The sequence below is a fragment of the Lottia gigantea genome (assembly GCF_000327385.1).
Source record: "Lottia gigantea unplaced genomic scaffold LOTGIsca_123, whole genome shotgun sequence".
Classification (NCBI taxonomy): Eukaryota; Metazoa; Mollusca; class Gastropoda; family Lottiidae; genus Lottia; species Lottia gigantea.
In genome coordinates, this window is record NW_008707279.1 from 141420 (window position 1) to 166567 (window position 25148).

The 25148-nt window shown below is 32.7% G+C and overlaps 2 protein-coding genes across 2 annotated transcripts; both read right to left on the reverse strand.

The window, feature by feature from the left end:
- Positions 1-2182: 2182 nt before the first annotated feature.
- LOTGIDRAFT_138232 (hypothetical protein) lies at positions 2183-17711 on the reverse strand (the record flags this gene model as incomplete). Its single annotated transcript, XM_009048507.1, has 22 exons — positions 2183-2323; positions 2807-2956; positions 3382-3431; positions 4005-4108; positions 4639-4826; positions 6523-6728; positions 7064-7178; positions 7681-7794; positions 8859-8961; positions 10185-10277; positions 11007-11164; positions 11611-11680; positions 12066-12226; positions 12640-12890; positions 13470-13584; positions 14540-14650; positions 15435-15572; positions 16057-16137; positions 16587-16671; positions 16993-17082; positions 17451-17525; positions 17578-17711. Coding segments are annotated over 22 exons (2733 nt in total), but the record flags the coding sequence as incomplete, so codon positions are not given.
- A 58-nt stretch (positions 17712-17769) lies between these two features.
- Positions 17770-18266, reverse strand: LOTGIDRAFT_138203 (hypothetical protein; the record flags this gene model as incomplete). The annotated part of the gene is given in 2 exon segments (XM_009048508.1): positions 17770-17976; positions 17988-18266. 2 exon segments carry the CDS (start codon positions 18264-18266, stop codon positions 17770-17772), a joined length of 486 nt encoding a protein of 161 aa, XP_009046756.1.
- Between the last annotated feature and the right edge of the window lie 6882 nt (positions 18267-25148).

The following is a 25148-nucleotide window of genomic DNA, read 5'->3' on the forward strand; positions in this document are numbered from 1 at the left end:
TGGTAAAACTTCTTGGCATGGGTCTTTCCTTGATTATACTATCAAATATAGCCAACTCTTATCTCATTAAGAAATTCAGGAAATCATTTGAATATAAGAGGTAAGTATATGTGGTTTAAGATATTGTGGTATGGCATACTAAGTAGGGCCCTGTTTCTTAAAAAATCATACTTTTGACTTAATCTACCCTCAAGACCATTGTAAGTTTTGTTAAAACAAAAAAATAATTGAAATAAGACTGGGCCTCTCTAAGTATCAGAATGTATCAGAAACACTGAAGTGAAAATCTCTTCATCCTTTCAAAAATACCTCAAAGTAGAAATTTCACTTTCTATTTCTATAGATGTCTTTTCTATATGATATAGTCTCAAGAAAAGACGAGTCGTCTATTTAACTTCAAACAAAGACAATTTTGGAGAAATATGGATTTTGAAAAGGACTGATGGCAAACCTTTAAGCAATTTTACAAAAAACTAAACTTAACAATTTGCGTAGTATGATTTTTTGAGAAATCCAGGGTACAAAAGAGTTGTCACTTTTGAGCTACAAATGGCAAGGTTAAAAAAATAATTAGACTTAAAATATAATAAATTACATACATTTGGCTCATTTTTATACAAAGACTTTAATAAGAAAAACAAATAACATAACAAATTTGTTAACTACATGTAATATCAAATTTCTAATAACCATTTACTCTAGCATATTCAAAGTGTATAGACCTTATTCACACATGATATCAGCCATTTTGAATTGAGAATGAGGCTCATAATGCAAAAAAATAAAGGTAACGTGGTATAACTGCAGTAAAATTGCCACCTTGATATCTTTAAAGCCTCCTTCTCAAATCCCACTAACTCAAAACTAATATTTTACATCATTAAATTTGGAATTGATTAAGCTATTTAATGATACTATCAGAAGAATTTTACCTTCACACATTTCTGAGAAGTAGCAGTTTTAAGCTTATTTTCTTGCTGTTGACCGGGTGTTCAGTCACATAAGTTATTCATTCATATGATGTCGCCATCTTTTTAACAGGTGACTTCATTATGAGCCTTTCTTTTGATGATTGCAAAACGAAGTGTGAATAAGGTCTATTCTTATTATTTCTAAAAGAAAATATCAAAGTTTTGATCTAATTTATACATAATCAACCTCATCTTTAAGATTTCGCATTATTTTCAAAACATTTATGACCAAAACAATACACTAAAAAAACATTTAACATTACTATGGACATGATCAACCACATTTTTGAGATTTCTTCTTTTCCTCATAAAAATACATATAACAACAACAAAAATTCCCAAATTCTGTAAAAAAAATATTATTACTTTCTCTTAATACATAACATAATTTCACCACATTGTGCTTATTTATTGTAACATGGAATATCTCTATTCCTTACCCTGTACATATTTTTGCAATTTTCATCAAAATAACCTTTAAATTCAGCTTTTCAGTCTCCAAACGAGAATTTTTATATACAACGATTTCATATCAATACTTTGTCAGCTGATAGAGCTCAATTTTATCTTTACATATCACTTATCAAAATGGAAATCAGACGTCTTGTCTGCTAAAATCAAATGTTATTTACAGTCTATGTATACTACAACTGATGTTACTTTCATCCTTTGTCATTTTGGAAAGTGATACAGATAGCGGAAATGAGCTCTATCATAAGGGATATCACCCCTCCAAAAATCTTAAGTAAAAATATTGATTAAGCTATTTTGTTTTCAAACGCCATTTTTAAATTTATTTTCAGGCCACTATTTCTTCAACCAATAAAATAAATTTAGAGAAGACAAAATAGTACATGTATACAGCTCAGACATTATCAAAAATCAAACTATAGAGTCAAAATCCAAATCAAATATTCAAAACCTGAATTTTGATCGATAGTCAAAGTATCATTTTCCATGAACTAAAATTTTAATCTTCTAATTTGTATTCTTGATTAGTAAATAACAAACATCAATTAACAAAACACAATGTTATGGTATACTATTTCTTAGTTTTATTGTACACAACATTTCAACAATCTACATTGAGAAAATTGTGCTCTGTTAATTAATGTGTTCCCTACACCTAAGTGTCATATAAGAATTATCTAGATGAGGAGTGAGTTAGTATCTTATTAGTAGGCCTACCTACTAGTATTAGTACCAGAATACTATTTTTCTGTTTCCCTGACTAATCTAGAGAAGTTACTATCAGGATCATCTAGTAGATTCTGTGGTGTATCACATTCTATTATTTGACCTGTTTCCATGACAACTATTCTGTCATATTTAGTGATAGTTGACAATCGATGCTGAAATATACATATCAATATATTAAATGAGCCTAACTAGAGAGCACAAATTTGAGAGTGAACATGTTATTCAAAGGACTCAAACAGTGACAGTTGTAGAACTACATAGTTCTATTAATTGGGAGGTTTCGTTGCCAAATTTTTTTCAAATACATTTTAGGCGGGTCTGGGGGCGTATAAGGGGGGAATAGAGGTAGTGAAAATCAGTCTGGAAAAACCAAAAAAAGACTTTTTGACCTTTCTCGAACGGTCTCTCATCATTCACTCACTCACTAATTATGAATTAATTATGGACATGTGAGACAAACTGTTATTTTTTCATAATAACAAATTTACTTTCTATCCATATAAGTATAAGTATTAGCATTTTCATTTTCATTTATGAAAATAAGGGAACCCATCTTTAACAACATAAAGAAATTGAAATGAAGTTTTGTACCCTAGCTAAATTGACGAAAAATAAAATGAAACGAGACAACTTACAGCAATAGTTATAACTGTTTTATCTTTAAAAGAATGATCCATGATAATATCTTGTAATTTTTTCTCTGTTTCTAAATCTATAGAGGCAGTAGCTTCATCTAATATAATAATCCTAGAATCACGTAGAAACGCCCTCGCTAAACATAATAACTGAAATACAATATTCTAACATTATATAACACATCTACATCATTCTAATTCAGTCTGATACTAAATTGACAAAAGCTTTGAGCATGTTTTGACTAAAGGTGCGGCCTTGGTCCGAGACTATTGTTAACAATTAGGTTCTTGTCTTGAGTTTTAACGACTGGCATGGGCACACAAGGAGACAAAAATCAGTCGTTTTCCACCTTGTCGATAATCACGTGCAGAGTATGCAATTGAAAGGAAAATGAATCTGATTGGATGATGACAGTTTGTCTTGCAGATGATAAAACCATCAAAGACAAATATCAAACTTGATTGATATCATAAATCCTGTGGTAGAGGCACAGACACACGCAAGATTTTACTCATGACAATTATCGACAGCAAGAATCTCCGACCCAGACCGCTGAAACGAATGGTAATCATACCTTTTTCTGTCCAGCACTAAGATTATCACCACTTTCAGATATTTCAGCATCTGTATAAACACAAAATAAAGGATTAGTGTCCATATTAAACTGAAGAATCACAGTTATCCAACTGACTAGATTGGCTGAACTACTCATGAATATTTTTGCACAGCTTGTAGGGTTTCATCGTTTTAAAACATTATGAAGCATGTAGCCTACATAGACCTTATTCAAGCCTCATTTTAAACACATCGCAGGTTCATAACGCAAATCATCTATTGAAAAGATGGTGATATCATATGAAGGAATAGCCTAGGTGACGTCATTAAACACTTAATCAACAGTGAGAAAAAGAGCTTAGAACTGCCCTTACTGGGATATCTGTAAAAGTCGATGTAAATGATGTAAAATATGATTAGTTTTGAGTTACTAGGACTAGAAAAGGAGGCTTTAAAGACATCAAGCTGGCGATTTTGGCAGTGACAACCGTTTTATGTTTGCATTATGAGCCTCGTTCTGGATTCAATATGGCCCATGTATGAATACAGTCTATATCTCTATGGAAATAATTAAAGTAACAATTATGCTAATTATGTCTATTTAGCAATTTATAACATTGGTTCTGAAAACAACTAAGTTACCTAATTTTTGTGGTAAATTAGAAATATAATCTTTTAACTGTACAACTTCTAAAGCTGACCATAGTTTATCTTCTTCAATTGTACTAGAAGGATCTAAGTTAAACCTGAAAAATACCAGTCAAAATTTGTTCTTCTTTTATTTTGTATACTGAAGCAATGCATACTCCCTTGTCCATCTTTTGAGGTCCTTTGTGTTTGTCAACTTGGTAATGATGTTTTTGTTCACAGATAATATGGAATCTATCAGGGTTAGTCAAAAAAATAACTAAGTTATTCTAATCAAGATCAGTTGCATTGAATGAAATTTGCTGCTATATTAAGTTTAAATTGGCTACAAGTTTTTATGGACAACATAAGTAGAGGAAATGCCTTGACAAGAGCCCTGTCTCCATTAGCCTGCATGGTGCAGAAAAGTAGGATGTAAAACTCCATTCATTTCATTTTCATTTGACAAGAGCTCATCTTTTGCTGGCAACAAGTATTTCGGGTCAAAAATGACTATTTAAATCTTTGCTAAAATATGAAGGTATACTAATAACATATCCTAGATACATAAGAAAGTACCAAAAAGTGGAGATGTTCCAGGAACCACAATCGCAATATATATCTTGTAAAAGTGCAGCTAAAAACATACCTAACTGTACCATTGAATAATACAGGATCTTGTGAAATAATAGAGATACGAGATCTAAGTATAGGTAATGGTATGTTTCGAACATCATGATTATCTATTAATAACTGACCAGCTGTTATATCTAATGTACGGAATAAGGCTAATGTTAACGAGGACTTCCCACTGCCAGTACGACCACAAATACCAATCTACAAAGAGAATAAATTGATAGTGAGTTGTATTAAATTCTACTCAAGGTAATCAGTTGATTAAAGAATACAACTCAGTAATCTCAATCTGTTTAACTAACATTGATAGTGAGTTGTATTAAATTCTACTCAGGATAATCAGTTGATTAAAGAATACAACTCAGAATCTAAATCCATTAAAATAAAATTGATAGTAAGTTGTATTAAATTCTACTCAGGGTAATCAGTTGATTTAAGAATACAACTCAGTAATCTAAATCTATTAAAATAAAATTGATAGTGAGTTGTATTAAATTCTACTCAAGGTAATCTGTTGATTTAAGAATACAACTCAGTAATCTAAATCTAACATTGATAGTGAGTTGTATTTAAATTCTACTCAAGGTAATCTGTTGATTTAAGAATACAACTCAGTAATCTAAATCTATTAATACAAAATTGATAGTGAGTTGTATTTAAATTCTACTCAGGGTAATCAGTTGATTAAAGAATACAACTCAGTAATCTAAATCTATTAAACTTGAATAAAATTGATAGTGAGTTGTATTCAAATTCTACTCAAGGTAATCTGTTGATTTAAGAATACAACTCAGTAATCTAAATCTATTAAAACAAAATTGATAGTGAGTTGTATTAAATTCTACTCAGGATAATCAGTTGATTAAAGAATACAATTCAGTAATCTAAATCTAACATTGATAGTGAGTTGTATTTAAATTGTACTCAGGGTAATAAGTTGATTAAAGAATACAACTCAGTAATCTAAATCTATTAAAATAAAATTGATAGTGAGTTGTATTAAATTCTACTCAGGATAATCAGTTGATTACAGAATACAACTCAGTAATCTTAATCTATTAAGCTTGAATAANATTGATAGTGAGTTGTATTAAATTCTACTCAGGATAATCAGTTGATTAAAGAATACAACTCAGTAATCTAAATCTATTAAAATAAAATTGATAGTGAGTTGTATTAAATTCTACTCAGGTTAATCAGTTGATTTAAGAATACAACTCAGTAATCTAAATCTATTAAAATAAAAATGATAGTGAGTTGTATTAAATTCTACTCAGGATAATCAGTTGATTTAAGAATACAACTCAGTAATCTAAATCTAATATTGATAGTGAGTTGTATTAAATTCTACTCAGGATAATCAGTTGATTAAAGAATACAACTCAGTAATCTTAATCTATTAAACTTGAATAAAATTGATAGTGAGTTGTATTAAATTCTACTCAGGATAATCAGTTGATTAAAGAATACAACTCAGTAATCTAAATCTAACATTGATAGTGAGTAGTATTTAAATTGTACTCAGGGTAATCAGTTGATTAAAGAATACAACTCAGTAATCTAAATCTATTAAAATAAAATTGATAGTGAATTGTATTAAATTCTACTCAGGGTAATCAGTTGATTTAAGAATACAACTCAGTAATCTAAATCTATTAAAATAAAATTGATAGTGAGTTGTATTAAATTCTACTCAGGATAATCAGTTGATTAAAGAATACAACTCAGTAATCTAAATCTAACATTGATAGTGAGTTGTATTTAAATTGTACTCAGGGTAATCAGTTGATTAAAGAATACAACTCAGTAATCTAAATCTATTAAACTTGAATAAAATTGAAAGTGAGTTGCATTTAAATTCTACTCAGGATAATCAGTGGATCTAAATCTATTAAACTAAAATAAAATTGGTAGTGAGTTGTATTAAATTCATATAACCAGTTGATGAAAATTGAATATTGCTTGCCTTTTCAGCTGGTTGAATAAGGAGATCTATATTTTGTACAACTGTTTCTAATGTGCTATCATATTTTAAACTGATATCTTTAAATTCAACACAACCTTTCTCTGGCCATTTCTTATCTATTTCTTCTTCTTCCCCTTCTAAAAAAACAATTTTCATTTGTTAAAAAGTTTCCAGTGTATCAGTGTAGTGTAGTCACAATTGCACTGATAGTGTATAATCCAAGTTAACCTTGTTTTACTTTCAAGAGTAGGTACACCATTTATAAGGGATTCTAGACATAACTATTCAAGATTTCATGTGATTTTCAGGCCAAACAACATGTTTTGACATACACTTTGTTTCTTAAATAATATGACCACTCACACTTAATTTGTGAATATTATATGAGTATGTGCCTCTACGAAGCCACTTCAAATAAACGTGAATCCTTCAAATTTTTTAATTACATTTTAATCCAATTAAAAGCCCTTACCATTATTGGTGTTTTCAGTGGGGATATTTGTGTATTCTAAAACTCTCTCTACAGCATTCATAGCCATTTCTACTTCAGCTGAGGTTCTTACAATCCAATTTAACAGTCCTGACATCTAGAATGGTAATTTAAAGAAACATGTCTCCTACTTATTCTGAAGGTTTCAACTAATAATATTAATAGCCATTATAAGGTCAGAACCAAACAAGTTCAAACTGCTTAATCAGAAATTAGTACACTCCATTTTCAGTTAATAAAGATAGTGGCCCACAGCCATATACGCCCACCACGGCATGCCAATGGTAAATATTCAAGATTTTGGGGCAAGGGTAATAACTCTGCTTCTAACGGTCGAAAATAGATCAAATTCAAACTTGATCTTCGTGTTATGAATATGTATACACATACCGAATTTCATTTGATTCCAACAAAAAATCTAGTTTTTAGAGCGTTTACAAGCAAATGTTGACGAACGGACCAATGGACGCACGAACAGGGTGCCGACAATATACGTCCACATAGAGAGATGTGGGCGTATAAAAACAAGCTAATTTAACAATGTTCACTGTCAGAAAAATGGAAATGTCCAGTGTTTTGTGTAAACATTCAGTACTTACCATGAGTGAATAAGTGATGGACAAACCAATAAAAGCAGGATTTATCTGCCCTTTGATACCAGACGTCAAACTACTTATAGCTGATACAAATACTAATAAACAACCCATATAGTCCTACAAAATACCACAGAAAACTATCTTACAATTCTTAAAGGCCATTGTTCGCCATTTTTGGGGGTTGATTTGGGTCTTGAATATATGTCAATGTTCTAGAACTACGAAAATCACATTATTCTTCAAATATACTTCAAACTGAAACATTCTCTTTTGTCATTTTAACTTTCAAAAGCTGATAATTCTGTGCACACATGGATTTTACGGCTCAAAATTTGACAGTTAGCTGTGAACACCATTACTGATTGGTTTAATAATTTGAGTTTCTGAGACTAAGGAAAGGTATGATTGGTCAAACGGATGGCAAACTTGTCCCTTTAATGAAATAGAAGTGTCCTTGACCTATCATGTGAGAGATGCCAAAATTCCAAGAATGCTCACAACAATAAAATATATCATTCTTTACAAAAGGTTCTAGCCAACTTTTCCCTTTGATGGTCAGTGTTCCATTAAAAAAAATCATCAATCATGCACATTGATGACAAAACAAAATACAATTGACAAATATACCTTTGGTCAAATGATATGAACAATATAGTATGTAATATACTCGGGTAATGGGGTACAACAATGTTCGCTATATCAATATATGGGAGGGATCATGCAGGGTCATTTCACAATAAAGATCAATACTATGAGGCTTTGTCAAGGACCAGCTGGTAGACAGAATCCCTGAGAACGTAATGTTGTTATTCTTGATAAATAATCTTCAAGATGGTCGAGATCTTACCAACATATTTGTAAATGCATCGATTTTATTAGATTGTATGTTAGTGAAAGAGCCAATCAGAGCCCTTGGCAGAAAATCAGGTGAATAATAAGCCATAACATTAATGATCTTTCTGTCAAAGGCTCTGATTGGCTGTATTTGGTAGCATACAATCAAATCAAATTGCTGCATTCTGTGATACAAGAATAGTGGCTTTTGTAGTCAAGGCATAATAATAGCTTGACATTGTGAAGATGTGAATGAATTTCAATGTCAATGCATGACGGTACTCTGCAGCCATTATTTGCAGTCAACCTAAGCCACCAAAATGTACACCTGAACATTGGATACTTACTAATCTAATACCCAGCCATCTATTAGTTGTTTGAAGAAATAAAAAGGGTGTGATATTTCTATCCATAATATTCATTGCTCTTCTACGAAACTCACTCTGTGCTCTACAAATACAACAAAACACTCACTATACAACACATTTTATTTGGTGGGTGTGGGTGTGGCGCGTGAAGCAGATCATGCTTTCTCTTTGTGAAACACCTGATGGTACTTCTCTTTGGAGTAGTCCACTACTATACAACTTTTACTCTTAATTTGACATACTTTGGTCAAGATTCTGATTAACGGAATTGTCTTGCTTGATCAGATTTTAATTTCACTCACTTTTTCTAATTTTGAAATGATTCTCATTTACTGATAAAAGTACATTATTTTCTAGATAGCATATTAAAGGTTACAAGTGCAATACAAAATATACATCTGGAAAGGGATAATAGTGGAAGTGCTCATATGCTGCGATCCTCGGAATTTGCTTTCGTTTAGCGCATTAAATTTGGTATTGTCACACTACATTCTGAAGTGATTTGATGCCGTACAAAATGCGTCACTCCGACAGTGCTATAACCGGGTAATGCACCCTTGACGGTGAAGGTCATTCATTCCAAAATGGATGCGCCTGAGAATCAACATGAGCAAGAGATGCCAAACGAAAACTCTTTTTTATGGTGGTGTTCATTCAAAGAATGTGGCAGAATTGGCGTTGAGAATGATGTTGAGAATCAGACATATATATCTGTAGCAAGAGAAGTCGCTCGGACCACCCCTTCTTATTTGCAGACATCACAAGCAGTAACACAAACAAAATACCCGTGAATCAATAGCAGGTTTTCTCCATGCCTTAGAATGGAAGCTTGTGTGTAAATAGCTACTGCGCATGATTTAAATGTGTGTTGTGTTTATAGTGTGATAAGCCGGTCAAACCCACTGTCAGGAAACGCGACTATTAAAGCAGGTTTCAATCAGTTTGAAAAGGGGTTTCGTTACAGCAATTTGAGATCAGTTCAAAGTGGTTTTAGTCTGACGCGTCTATGCGCTCTAAGGCTTTAAAACGCTTGTGTGAACAGGACTATACAATACAACAAGATATCCATTAACAGCAACAATCACCTACAATTTGGGATTTAAAAAAACCTCATTCTTTACGTTTTTCAAGTTTTTTTTTAAAAAGTCTGAGGTACAATATCCGTCAGATATATTGCTTCCTTCAAAAATTAGATATTAGGTAACTTGGCCTCTCTAAGAGGAGAATGAAGCAATTTTGGATATGATAGCAGAAAGTTGATGTGATTTCAAATATAAGGTGCATTCAAGATAGAAATTGACTTACTTGTATGCCCTTATAGTTTGTAGACCTGTCAGTGTTTCAGAAAAGTGAGCAAATATTGGTGATTTGGTTACACTGTCTAATCTCTGTAACTCTCTAGAAAAAAAAACAATTAAATGGATTATATACAGCAAAGCCTCATTTTATTGCCTTTTCAACCTGTATGAATGACAGTGGGAAACCAGTTTAATTCCTCAAATTAACCTTTTGACCTAACTTAATAAACACTGCTTCACAAAATCCCAGCGATGGAGAGGGTACAAAAGGTCGATTTGATGAATGTTCAAGAAGGCTGTCGTAAGACCCTAACTGAAGTGGCTACATTAAAAATAAGGTCTAATAAGAAAACAGAATGAAAAATTTGAAGGTATCATCTAAACCTATACTGGGATTATATACCAATCTAATTCTAACAGTCCAGCAGAAGTAAAATCTCTGAAGCTATACCAGGTACAAAAAAAATTGTTCTGTAAATGTCATTAGACATTAACTTCCCAATGACAAGCTTAGTCTGATACCTTGACTGCAATAGCTACCTTTCTTGTGTCACAGAAGTTTGTAAATGCAGTAATCTGATTGGATTGTACGCTAGCGATTACAGCCAATCAGAAAGTAGGTAAACAATAAGCCATAATGTTGACAGTCTTTCTGGCAAGGGTTCTGATTTGCTGTATTTGTTAGTGTACAATCCAATCAAATTGTTGCATTCAGCATAACAAGAAAATGGCTATTGCAGTCAAAGTATAAGACAAAGTTTGTAATAGCTTGACATTGCGAAGATGTTAGAAATGGGAACCACACTAGTAATAGAACAGGTGTAATTACCTGGCAGTACTTCTAAAGAAGCGTTGTAAACAATAATATAAGATGATTAATGGAATGGCTGCTAGTAAGAAATATGGTGTAGTTATAGAATTAACTACTATAGCTGATAATGTATAAAATAACGTTCTTAATACTCCCTCTATATTAGCTGCTAATTTCTGAAATATATTAACATCTGATTTTTAGCTGCTTTATGGCTTTTGATTGAGCAAATTTTACAAAGAAAACTATCATAGTTCATTTTGTTCCATAGTCAGAAGATATAAAATTACCCAAAATGTTGTTGAATAACTTAGCTGTCCTTAGCTGCTATACTTAAAGTTTCAATGTGGAAAATGTATCAAATCCTAGGCAGTTGTCTCAGGGCAGTAGCTAAAGGGAAACCAAGCACACCCTAAGATATTTTTGCCCCAAAAATTTAGATGCCTCGATTGAATTGTTCAGTAACAAAGTATTCCCCCCCTCCCTTCCTTTAAAAATCTTGGTCCCCCTGAGACCCTGTTGTTGCTATGGGCCTGAGTTGCCTTTTAACATAGTAAAGGTCAAAAGCATTTTGATAGGCTCAGAAAAAAATTGAAAATATATTTCAGCTCATGAACCTTACCTGATCTATGTTAGTTATATCACCAGAAAATCTATTTAATATTCTACCACTGGGATTGGTATCAAAAAACCTGAAATATTTTTAAAATATTATTGATATGAATAAATGTGACATCTCTCAAATAACATCTGAGATGACCAACAATCTGCAGATTGATGTCAGGCTTCCCCATATGTAAACATTTCCTTCCTCATTTACTGCTAAGAAGAGCTCAAAATCATTGAACTTTGCTCCCATATAAAATATAGGTATGTAATAAAACACTTAGTTTTAGTGGAATTGCAAAAACAGTCTGACTGAGTTTAGAAACCCTTTTTACTATCCTTTTAAAATATAAATAACTATCAAATTAGTTCCATTGCATTTCATTTGATTTAAATGCTCGAAAAAGGCCATATGAACAATGGCCAATGATTTCTTGGCCTGCATTTTTCAAACAAAGTCTGGGTACTTACCGAACAGGTGCTTGTACAACATTTTTTAACATTCCATTAAATAACACCCTAGCTCCAAACAGACCAGCGTAATGTAAGACTAATGTTGTAACTAATGCTATACATAATGCCCCCATAGATAGAGCTGCATATACTCTTACATAAGGAGAGTTATCAAAATGCTGTAAGATAAAATTATTATGTTAGTCATTCAATATCTAATTAAAATTAGACAAAACTTTTGTTCTATTTTCTTATGAGCTCTAATTTTTAATATAGCCACTTCAGTTAGGGTCTAACGACAGCCCTCTTGAACGTTTGTCAAAATAATCTTTTGACCTTACCTGATAAACACCAAGTCACTAAATGCCATAGGGTGGCAATATGATTTGAAATGGAGAGGGAAGAAATTTGATTGGTTAAAGCAGACGTCATCAAGTGAGGTCAAAAGGTTAATTTGACGAACGTCCAAGAGGGCTGTCGTTTGACCCTAACTGAAGTGGATATATTAAAAATAAAAGCTAATAAAAAACAACCACTGTTGATACAACAATATATTCACTAAAGCATTATTAAATGGTCATAGGAATTAAACAGTACACACCTTTATAGTAACATTGGTACCAGCTGTTGCTGTGACACGCATCTGATGTTTCTCCCCGGCGCTAGACCAGATTCCTAGCCAGAAGTTAGAACCTACTAATACACTATGGTATGATACAGTTAATACTATTACTATTAGACACAGTACTATGGTGCAGGCTTTCATATACTTTATATAAGCACTAAGTTTGACTGCTCCCGTTTCTTTGTGTTCTTTTTTAACTAATGTTCCTTTTACTTCTTCTTTACTACCATGGACTATAATGGAAAAGATTTATAGAAACTATAATATCTAAAAAATAATTAAAACTGGGTTGAAAGTTTGAAATCGTTATCTGTAGCTATGCCTTAATCAAACTAGGCTTTATGTTATAAATCCTGTCAGCACCATGATAACCTTGTGGAAGTGCAGACACATGGGAGATTTTACTTAAAGGGACAGATTAGACATTTAATTCGTTTAAAAATACCTCAAATTTGGAATTTTCTATTTTTATATATGTTTTTCTATATATGGCAGAACCTCAAGAAGTGACAGGTCATCATTTTGACATAGATAATTCTGGAAACACATGGATTTGAAGGTTCAAATTTCAACGGTGAGCTGTAAACACTATTACTGATTTGCTTAGCTAAATAAATGCCATTCTCTAAAACTAAGGTACAATTGGTCAAATGGATGGTGAATCTGCTCCTTTAAGTTTCTTTTCAGCAATGAAAATTGGCTACAAAACTGTTTGTGTGCCCCCAGCATAAGCCATGATGGAGTTTGTTGATTAAGGTATATAAATTTGTGATGTATTTCTAACATCTTCAACTCACCCATTTTGTCTTTTTCACTATTTTCTTCATCAGAAGCTTCACCATCTTCATTTGTGGCTTCTGTCATAACAGACATCTGAGAAACTTGTCTACTGATGGTAGGTGCTAATAAATTCTACAAGACAGATAGGAGGTTGTGTTAGTTTAGAAATGCAATATTCAATCACACTGCTTTCTGGTCCCATTAATTTACCTTGATGATGCCCTGTGTGCTACAGACTGTGCACATTAAAGATCCCTCGACAGTTAGAATCGAAAAAGAGCAGGCTAATGCCGCTGTCCTGGCAAAATTTCTCTTATTGCACCCTGCATGGCCTGTCTTCATTAACCCACATGGTGCAGAAAGTAGGACGTAAAACTCCATTTATTTCTAAATGAAGCTTCCTTTTCCAGAGGATACATTCTTTACACGTATATAATAGCAATTCGAGGACACCCTGAAGTTTATTACCTGATTTATTTGTTTTGATTCTGATGGTAATGTTCCTGTACTTAATCTTCTATCTCTAATATTATCATCTTCCATAGGTTCTTTTAACTTAGTTCTACAAAATTACATCCAAACATATGTGGTCTTTGTGAGATCATACATTTTTTATGCAAGAATTTACATGCACTATGTAAACATTTTATGCTTATATGCTAAGGGTTTTCTAAGAGGTATGCCAATAGAATATACATATTTGCAGGGTGGAACACTTTTGAAACAATAGCCTAGTATCAAAGAGACCGATTCACCATTTTCAGGGTTGATTTTGGGTCTTAAAAATATATGTAATTAGTCTTCAGAAGTACTTTAAATGTATGAAAATCGCATAATTCCTTCAAAAATACCTCAAACTAGAAATTTCACTTTCACAGATGTCTCAAGAAATGACAAATCATCATTTTAACATTCAAATGCAGATAATTCTGGACACACATAGATTTGAAGGCTAAAATTTCATGAGTTGTGAACACTATTACTGATTAGTTTAGATAAAAAATTCCTGTTTCTGAGAATAAAGTCAAACTGATTAAAAGAATAGCGAATCTGTTTTGTGTTAGATATCATACCTAATTTCTGAAACTTTAGCTTCTTTAATAGCTTTCCTCCAAGATTCATATAATTCTGGATCAATTTTCTTAACTTCACTAACTTTACTTTGTAATGTTATCTTTCCTTCTTTCATCACTATAACCTATAAAATATAAATTTTATTCCTTTTTCATTTCAGGCACAGAATAGCTTCTTAATAATCTTTAAAACTTAACATTTGTTAGTAATTGAACCACCATTTATAAACATGCAGTCATGACAGATTTTAACACATAACATAAGCACAACATAACATAAGCACATTGATAATGTTTAGAATATTCTTGTTGTCAGTTTCCCGTTCCTGTTCATAGATTTCCATATCTTAGTTAATACTCTTTTAAGTCAATCTTTTTTTAAAGTTTCGAAATTATCTGTCCTGATGAGGACTGTTTATCTGAAACAAATGTCAGCATATAAGCTTTAGCAAGACCATATCATAACAATGGTATACCACGATCTGAATTTTAAATAAGATATTGTAAATATATACATACCTGATTAGCATAGTTAAGATATTGTAAATATAGACATACCTGATTAGCATAGCTAAGATATTGTAAATATAGACATACATGATTAGCATAGCTAAGATATTGTAAATATAGACATACCTGATTAGCATAGCTAAGATATTGTAAATATAGACATAACTGAGTAGCATAGCTAAGATATTGTAAATATAGACATACATGATTAGCATAGCTAAGATATTGTAAATATAGACATACCTGATTAGCATAGCTGAGATATTGTAAATATAGACATACCTGATTAGCATAGTTAAGATATTGTAAATATAGACATACCTGATTAGCATAGCTGAGATATTGTAAATATAGACATACCTGATTAGCATAGCTAAGATATTGTAAATATAGACATACCTGATTAGCATAGCTGAGATATTGTAAATGATGGGTCACTAAAATAACTGTTCTTTTACGTTTTAATAACCTGTTCAGTATGGCTTCTTCAAATACGTGTCTGGATACATGAGCATCTAAATCAGATAGAGGACTATCCTAAAAAAAACAAATATTTTTATGTTCACTATCAAACTATTTAACTATCAACATTGAACACATTTTGAGATCTTCTTTCTTAAAGGGATTTATAAGAGGTTTGTTAGCATATCAGGAACACTTTTAGATAAGAACCCTTATTGCTACTTTTCACCCATTGTCTGTGGTTTTCTATAATGCTAGAAAACCTGATCATGAAGTCTCTGTGTGAAGGAAGAAAAGAAATAATTTTTTTCTAAAAAGATAGAAACTAAGGTTTATGAAGATCCTTTCTACTAACTGGTCCTTGGCTAAACTCCTCGGCATTGATTATTAAATTATCTATAACCATTTACAACTGGGTTGACTGCAATAATGAGGAAGGATAATTTATTCAAAGTAACTACATGTAGACTAGAACCCACAACCACCATTTGTTCCATGTAACCAAGGAAGTGATGTCAATCCAAATCCAAATCTAGGTGATATAGCATAAAATTCTTACCAATATGACTACATCTGTTTCAGAATATACAGCTCTAGCTAGACTTATTCTTTGTTTCTGTCCACCAGATAGAGTAATACCCTATAACAACAAAACGCCAATTTAACTTTGCAAAACACAAAAATAGGATGCCACATAAGAATTTGTGCTCTAGAAAAATTAGGCATGTTTGTAAAATGCATTATATATGATGGAAAAGTACATTGATTGCAGCATGCAGTAAAGTAGGTTAGACAAAATTTCATGAGTATTTCATACTGAATTAATAAATATTGGAAGGAGCTATGACATGTCCACCAAGGTTCATCACATTCATTGAAAACTCACAACTATAATATGAGCAAAAGGACTAAAATATCTGAAAGACAAACATGGATTTTCACAAGGTATACAAAGAGCCTATAATGATCAGCAGAAACACTTTCAGGGAAAAAACATATAATGGAGTTTGGTTATAAAATAACGTAAATAACTTCATTATCAGTATAACCAGACAAATAACCAAATAATCTAAAGGTCATAGTACCCACCTTTTCCCCTACTTCAGTTAAATCGCCAGCAGGAAATGAATCTAAATCTGGTTGTAAATTACAGGCCTGTATCACTTTACGATATCTACAAATATAAGATTGAGAAGCATGTAAAAATAGCTGTTGTTTAAATTGGTTTTCATTCACAAAGGCAAATGCTGAGGACAGGAAAATAAGACGGATGACGTGTTCGAAAGCCTCTAAATCTTAAGTGAACAGTCTTCGGGATTACTTTTTCAAGCTAACCACAATAAGGAAGACAAAATGCAAAATCCCAGCAAAAAAAAAAACTAATTTTTCTGATAAATTCACTACATAATTGCATTTTAAAATTCCCCTAAAATTTAATAAAAAATACTAAAATCTGTAGAAAAGTTGGTATTTTGTGTCAGTTATCCATTTTTACCTTCTCCATATAAAAGGTTGACCAAATGTTATATTATCTCTAACTGTAGCATGTAATAACCAAGCTGTTTGAGCACAATATGATATATTACTTCCTCTGAAATCAATACAAACATAATTTGAGTGTAGACGGCATATTAACGTCTGCTGAAAGCAAGAAAACATTGTTTATTGTTCAAGCAACACACAGTGGACCATGTTCCAAAGAAACATTGCCTATTGTTGCTTTGTCACATGACCACAAAGTTCAAAAGATTTATTCCATGAGATATTATATGTTAATTGGTTGAGGACGGATAATGTTCTGAAAAATGTTTTAGTCAACACACATGTCAGATTGAGATCATTTCTGAATGCAAATAAGTATCAGCAGCTATGACAGGTGTGGCGCCACTTTTCATTATGAAATACTTATGATTGATATACTTTCTCATGTGAAAAGTTCATTAAAGCTGCTACCAATCTTTCGCCAAAATGTTGTTTTGGATTTCAGATTTTGTTTTGTGGTTAGGATTGTTAGTACTTGGTTTATTTCTTTAACAGGTTCAGCTTGATTTGGAGGAAGTGTAATGGAGAGAATATTTACCTGGCCCAGTCTATATTACCAGAAACTCTCACCATTTCACCTAACATAGCAGCTAATAATGATGATTTACCACTACCTACAGGTCCTACTATTACAGTTAGTTTAGCTGAAATCAAAAACATTTTTACATCACTAAATCAAATCACATTACAAATGAGAGTTTTATGTCTCACGTTTCTGCTCATGATTGGGCTAAACAACAGACAGCTTCATGATTGGGCTATTCAAAACAGGCAGCATTATGATTGGGCTATTCAAAACAGGCAGCATCACGATTGGGCTGAATAAAACAGGCAGCATCATGATTGGGATAATAAAAACAGGCAGCATCATGATTTGGCCATTCAAAACAGACAGCATCATGATAGGATGAACAAAACACGCAGCTTCATGATTGGGCTAATCAAAACAGTCTTCATCACAATTGGGCTATTCAACACAGACAGCATCATGATAGGGCTAATCAAAAAAGACGGCGTCATTATTGGGATATTCAAAACAGGCACCATCATGATTGGGATAATCAAAAAAGACAGCTTCATTATTGGGATATTCAAAACAGGCACCATCATGATTGGGATAATCAAAAAAGACAGCTTCATTATTGGGATATTCAAAGCAGGCAGCATTATGATTGGGCTGATCAAAGCAGGCAGCATTATGATTGGGCTGATCAAAGCAGACAGCATTATGATTGGGCTATTCACAAAACAGGCAGCATCATGATAGGGCTATCATTTATGTTTATTTTCCTATCTAAACATCAAAATAATATTTTTTATTAACTTACCTCCCCTAATCTTGAGATTGATATCAGATAAATAGACAGACTTGGTGGCCAGATCCCAGGAGAAGTTTCCAGAATTTATCTCTAGAACTAATCTAGGCTCAATAATGATGACTTCATCTTTAGTCTCTGTTTCTTCGTCCATTGAAACAGCACTGGCATGCCGTCTGCGCACTTGTTTATCTACGCCATCATAACCTAGACTTGGAGCACTAGTTTTTCTAGCTAAAGGCGTGTGCTTCACTTCCAGAAAATGATCGCTTGAATTCCGTCCCAGACTGTGACGTTTCGGTTCAAACATTTCAAAGATGGACGCCCCACTGTTTTGCCTGCTGTGACATGGAGTACGTGACTCCACTGTGCTTTGACTACCATAACGTTCATCTGTAGAATTTTTTTTACTCAATAATTTATGGTTGCCTTCATCTGTTGACAACTCTTCTAAGATTATTTCCTATAATGGATAAACATTGCTTACAAAAGTATCAATTTTGTCCAGACCAAATTCAGAACTGGAAAATAAGAGCTAAAAACAGAACAACCACAAAATAAGTTTTCATGTAAAAACTTCACATTACCTCATGATCTGTAGCTACGGCAACACTGGCTGTCCGACGCCCAGTCAATTCTTCTTCACCTTCTACTTCATGAGAAGTTAGAAATGGTATTAATCTTTTAGCACTGACTTTAGCATTAGCTATAGCATTAGAGCAGACGGTCAATAATTGTAATGGTTGAGCTAATAAATTAAACAGAGCTAATGTTGACAGTGCTTTGCCTGCTGATAAAGGTTCATTTTCTATGAAGGGGTACAGCAGAAATGTCTGAAAGACAGAAATTATTGTTGGTCAAAGTTTTGAAATTCTTCTCAGCCTTGGTAAATTGTAAATGGTAAAGGCAGACGCTGACAACTTGGTAATCTGATCAAGTAGTCTTGATCATTAATGAGAGACATGGCATAACAGAATTCAAATATGGCTGAAAATTATTTCAAGTGAGCACAAATGGCCTCTGAATAGATCATTCCAAAAAATTTGTTTTGAGTCAAATTTAAACAAAATAAACTGCTGGTACTTACTGTCATTGCACCAATAGCCGGTGATGCCATACCAACAAATGCCATTAAACCACGGACACAAGACTGTGGATAGAGATAACTGATCTCTGTTTTTCTAGCCTGTTCTATTCTAGAGACAAAGGTATCTTCCCAAGCCAAGAGTTTAATACCTCTGATACTCTGTATGGTCTCATTGACCAGCTTTACTCTTTTATCTGAGTATTTCTGAAATGTAAAGGGGAAATGTTGTAGCATAGTCTTTTAATTAAATCCTATTGACCCTATTGAACTGAATTGCGTGAACACAATTCAAAGAAAAATAATGTTAGATCATAGATTTAGTTAAAAACAAAACCACTTAAATCAGATCAATGAAACTCATTTGTAGGTATTGAATAGCTTACCATGACTCTTTTCTGTAATTTGGACATAGCTACACCTAATCCATACATGATTGGTGCTGCTAGTATGACCACAGAACCTCCGATTATAGCACTTATACCCAGTTTAAAATATAGGAATGCTAGACCAATTACAACCTATAATACACAAGTATATCAAATAGACAATAGTAGTATCTGAAACGATCCTGTGTCGAAGTAGCCTAAATTATTTTCGAAGAATCAGCTCAATTTCAATACATATGTTACTCTCTGACTACACTGCTTTCTGAATTGAATTTTGGCAATCATTTTCTTATGAATTGAAATATCAATTACAAAATACTACTTAGAGTTTTGGGGAAAATTTAGTCCGAAAAGTAGGACATTATCATGTGAATTTTCTGGGAGGGAAATGCAAAATCACTCAACCTTATATTTCAGTAGAAAAATGTATTTTGAATATTTATGGAATGAGAGAAAAAATTCAATTCAAAGCTCAGCGTAGTCAGACAGTAGGCATTGATTCTAAAGCTCAAGGTTGGAGAATGACTGTGGTGAGAGTCTAGTCTATAAGCACTGGTGTGTAATGTGCAAAGCCGAATATCTAAGTTTGTTCTCATCTGGCCTCTGATAAAGTTTCTTATCTTTCGATGAATTTTAAAGATCTCCAGATTCCAGTGGTATATATATTGTAAATGTTCACTTCTTAAAAGTGACAGAAAACAGGTCACACATATTTTATTATCTTATTGATAATGCTATCCTAGAAACAATGTTTTAAGTTAAGACCTAAGATGACATCCTAGCACTAAGATCATTTTGAAAATACACAGTAATATAATTATAATATATCACTACTCACCTGGATGGGAATGGCCCATAAATAATGAATAAAGAAGAATAACAACATAAGAAACATAGAATCAACAGCCAAATGGTTCATTATTTTACCAACAGTTATTTTTCCACCACTCAATTCTAATGTGGACATTTTCAATGCCTTGTCATATACTAATGCCTGAAATAGAATTGCAAGAATATCCTGAAATAAATTGTCCAATTGCAGATCAAGAAACTATGATGTTAGCCAAAACTATTCTGACTATAGAATCTGTAAAGTATTTGATCTGAAGCCAATTTTGTTATGTGTGTCAGATTTTAAATCCATTGTCAGGAGATTTTGTTTAGAAATGTGGCTAAGCCATATATTTCAAAGGGACTTGAAAAACTCTATGCTGGTCACTTCTTGTTACCTGAATGGGGCATAGATTTTTCTTTTAGCTTGAAAAATATGAGATAAACTGGATTTTCAAATGGCATCATCTGAGAGATCTAATCAATTCAGTAGACCTGAGTAAAATGAAAACTGAAAAACCAAAGTTGCTGCTAGATGTAAATGCTTAGAATCTATGACCATTCAATTGATGACAATATCTTGTACTTGAGTCAATTATAAGGATATGAGATACTAGAAGAGCCAAATAACCAGGGCCCATCTTCATGAAACACAGGCCTACATCTCAATCACTAAAAAACTGAGCACATCAATAATTCAGCACTTTACCTGAATGGCTGATCTAAGACGTATACCCTCTCTGATAACTATATAATGATGATTCTGTAGTAATGTATTTTGTATTAATAAAGCTAGGAATACTATTACTGATAATACATAACCATTCCACATAAATCTCTCTACAGTTACATTAGGTCTTACCTACAACAAAAATATGCTTTAGAATTAATGACATAAGCTAAACCAGGAGGTGCTCAGGCCAGTGTGATGGCAGATCTGTTCCCTTCCAACGTCTGCACAAAAATGCAGAAGGCATCTCAAGTCAACTCTATAACAGATCTTAAATGTTCCCTTCCAACGTCTGCATGACATTTTCAGTATACAGTTGATAACATGAGAAGGTATCATTTTACGTTTAACTTCATCCATTAAAGTCTTAATTTTAAAGTGATACAAGCCCTTAAATTGGAATTTGGCGTAAACAAGTTTATTCCTGATAAGGAAACGTGGATGCATAAAAATGAATGAGCTGTTTTATTTTTTTGTATTTTGTTCAACTTATGAAGATGGATATTTTTCCTTAGAAACAACTGTTCCTGGTTTTGCTTACCAAAAAAGGAACTGTAACATTAGCACTGGATGACATTTCACGAACATCAAATGCATAATCTACAATATACTCAATTGAGACTGGACCAACAAAGGCTAAGAGATCACCAAATACTCTATAAACAGCTGCTAGCAATAACATTCTCCAAAAAGCTTTTAAATAACTTTTGGTTATGGATGGATCACAATCTTTCTGACTGGCTTTAAACTGAAAATAAATTTGAAACAATAATGATCACATGACTACATACACAATCACAGGGAGTGTACAATGAAGCAAATATTACTTATGAACCCTTTTGATAGCTATTCAATTGATAAAGATGCTCTCATTTGATGGACACATAATAATAGAGTCAAATATCCGGTCTCATATTCTCGAAACGATCTTATCTTTTAACATTAATTATAGGACATCCTAGCGATAAGATCGTTTCGAGAATACAGGGCCAGGATACCCAGCTGGTGATTTGAAATGTTAAATTTCAGCCTAAAGCATCATGATACCTGTGCTGGAAATTTTGCAGTATAATGTCTAAGCTAGTTTCAACCAAAGCCAGAATCAACTATAAGTACAAGGAAATGTAAAGAATAAAACAAATTAATTCTGATATTTTACCTTTTCTTCTTCAAACGTAACTCTTAGTTTTTTAAACTGAGTTTTGGCTTTTTCACTCTGTAATATCAGAAAATAATTAAACATTAGTAATTTGATGAGGACAATATTGGTTTGAAGACATCATACAATTTGAATAACGGTGTATTGAAATGATGTACGTATGTATATTGCATAATTTTTGTTCTTGGCAAAGTTGAGTCACATTTAAAAACATAAAGGCCTTTTTATCATTTTGAATGAATGAATGAATGAATGAATGAATGAATGAATGAATGAATGAATGAATGAATGAATGAATGAATGAATGAATGAATGAATGAATGAATGAATGAATGAATGAATGAATGAATGAAATTGGAAATTGGAAATGGAAATTGGAAATGGAGGAATGAATGGAGAAATGAATGAGAGGACTTACATCAGGAAGATCACCAAGATCATCTAACTGTAGAGGATGTTTATAGCCTGATACCATGATATCATTGACCCACCAATATACAGCTTTAGATAGAAAATTAGCATAGGACTGAATATAACGAGTATCTTCTAAATCTTCTGGAGCTTTTCTCTTTCTTGGTGTTTTAAAGAATGAATACCTCTGAAATAACACGGTTATATCATAAACATTCTACTTTTCAAAAATAACAATCTTATCAATAAACAGCTGTGATCCCAGTAAAAGCTGACTTTTAGCAGTGAATCTGATGTAAGTGAGCTTGATGTTAACTGACTTTAAGCTGTGAGCCTAATATTAATTTATTTTTAGCTGTTAGACTGGTGTAAGCTGACTTTTAGCTGTGAGCCTAATATTAATTTATTTTTAGCTGTTAGACTGGTGTAAGCTGACTTTTAGCTATGAGCCTAATATTAATTTATTTTTAGCTGTTAGACTGGTGTAAGCTGACTTTTAGCTGTGAGCCCAATATCAACTTATTTTTAGCTGTTAGACCCGTGTAAGCTGACTTTAAGCTGTGAGGTGAGCCTGACAAAAGATCAGATTCCACTTTGAGCAGGAGGTTAGATTGAATCCGATGTTAGCTGACTTTCAGCTGTGACTGATGTTAGACGTTAGATGTCTTTTGCTATCAGTCACATGGCAGCTAACTTTGTAACTGTGGCTTAGCTGTTGGACTGATTTAGCTGGCTTTCAGCTAGTAGTCAAATGTTAGCTGACTTCTAGTTGTGAACTTACGTAAACTGACTGCAAGATTTTTTGGGATAGCTTACACATAACATGGTTCAAATTTTTAGTTACTTAGAGGATAACAAAAGGATAGCAGACGGATATTGAAAAACATTGTGACTTACCTGACATCTAAGAACATTTAACTCAATAAGTAACAACAACCCATAACAAATAATAACCATCCAACATAACCACAATCTAAGATGTTCAATAGTCATATTGTTTCTATATACAGACAACAACTTTAATACTTTTAATCCACCAGCACTTGGCCAGTAGAGTAACAAGATCAGCAGAAATTTTGGGGAATTCCACATCTCCACGTTATGGTAATACACTATGGATATGATGGTGCCCAGAAAGGCAACGCATTGAGGAATGAATGAATGATAGTTGACTGTGTCTGGATCATAAGAATCAGACACAACTCCTTCCGCTATTTCTACAATATTGATCAACATAAGACACAAGGAGAGTAGCCATCTTACATTGTGACATTGAAAGTGAACCCAAGTTTTGACCTTGAACTTTCCAATCACAGAATGATTCCAGACGGTCACGATAAAGCAACAGATGAGTAAAAGTAAGGCATGAGGTATGATGTTGAGGACGTCCACGAAGCATTCGTTCTGTACCACTCCCTTTTCCACGCTGAATGCGTCTGAATCGGATCCACAAAAACCCATTCTGGACATTAAATGATACTGTATTTGGCAAGTTTAATTCATTTGGCAGTTTTTAACCTTAAATTTTCAAGCACAGTTCTCATCCATTTCACAATTTTAATAAATCAACATCAAATCCACTGGTAATTGAAACAAAATGGCTCATCACTGTATAAGGCAATTTGTCCCTCCTATATGTTGTAATCCTTTTCCACCACATGTAATTCAATACCCTTTTATTATTGGTCAAATGGTCAATTGGTCAATCTGCTGATTAATACCACTTATTCAATCAATTAGGTCACATCTTTAATGTAATTCAATTCTTTCTGAAAAGAGATTAATCATATACAATTACCACTTTATTTTATCAGTTTAAAAATCAGCTTTAATTTGAACAAAATGAAATTGTAAACCAATCATTGTAGAAGCAAACAGATAACCAATAGTCTTAAAGGGTCATTCCTCTTTTTTGGAAGGTCAAAAATTTTTTTTGCTCAAATTTTTGAAAACTTTACATCAAAATCTAGAGAGATGTACCCTTTAATGTATCTGAAAGTTTGAACTAAATGAATCTAGCCGTCAATTTTTAAACGCCAAAAATATTTAATAACATTATATAAGGTTTTTAAGTTAGTTATTCTTTTTGGAATCTGTATTACGTATTCAAAAGGTTTCGACCAATAATACTCTCTGTTTTTAATTAACCTTTTTGAAACAAATTCAGTTTGATCAAGAAGATACATAGA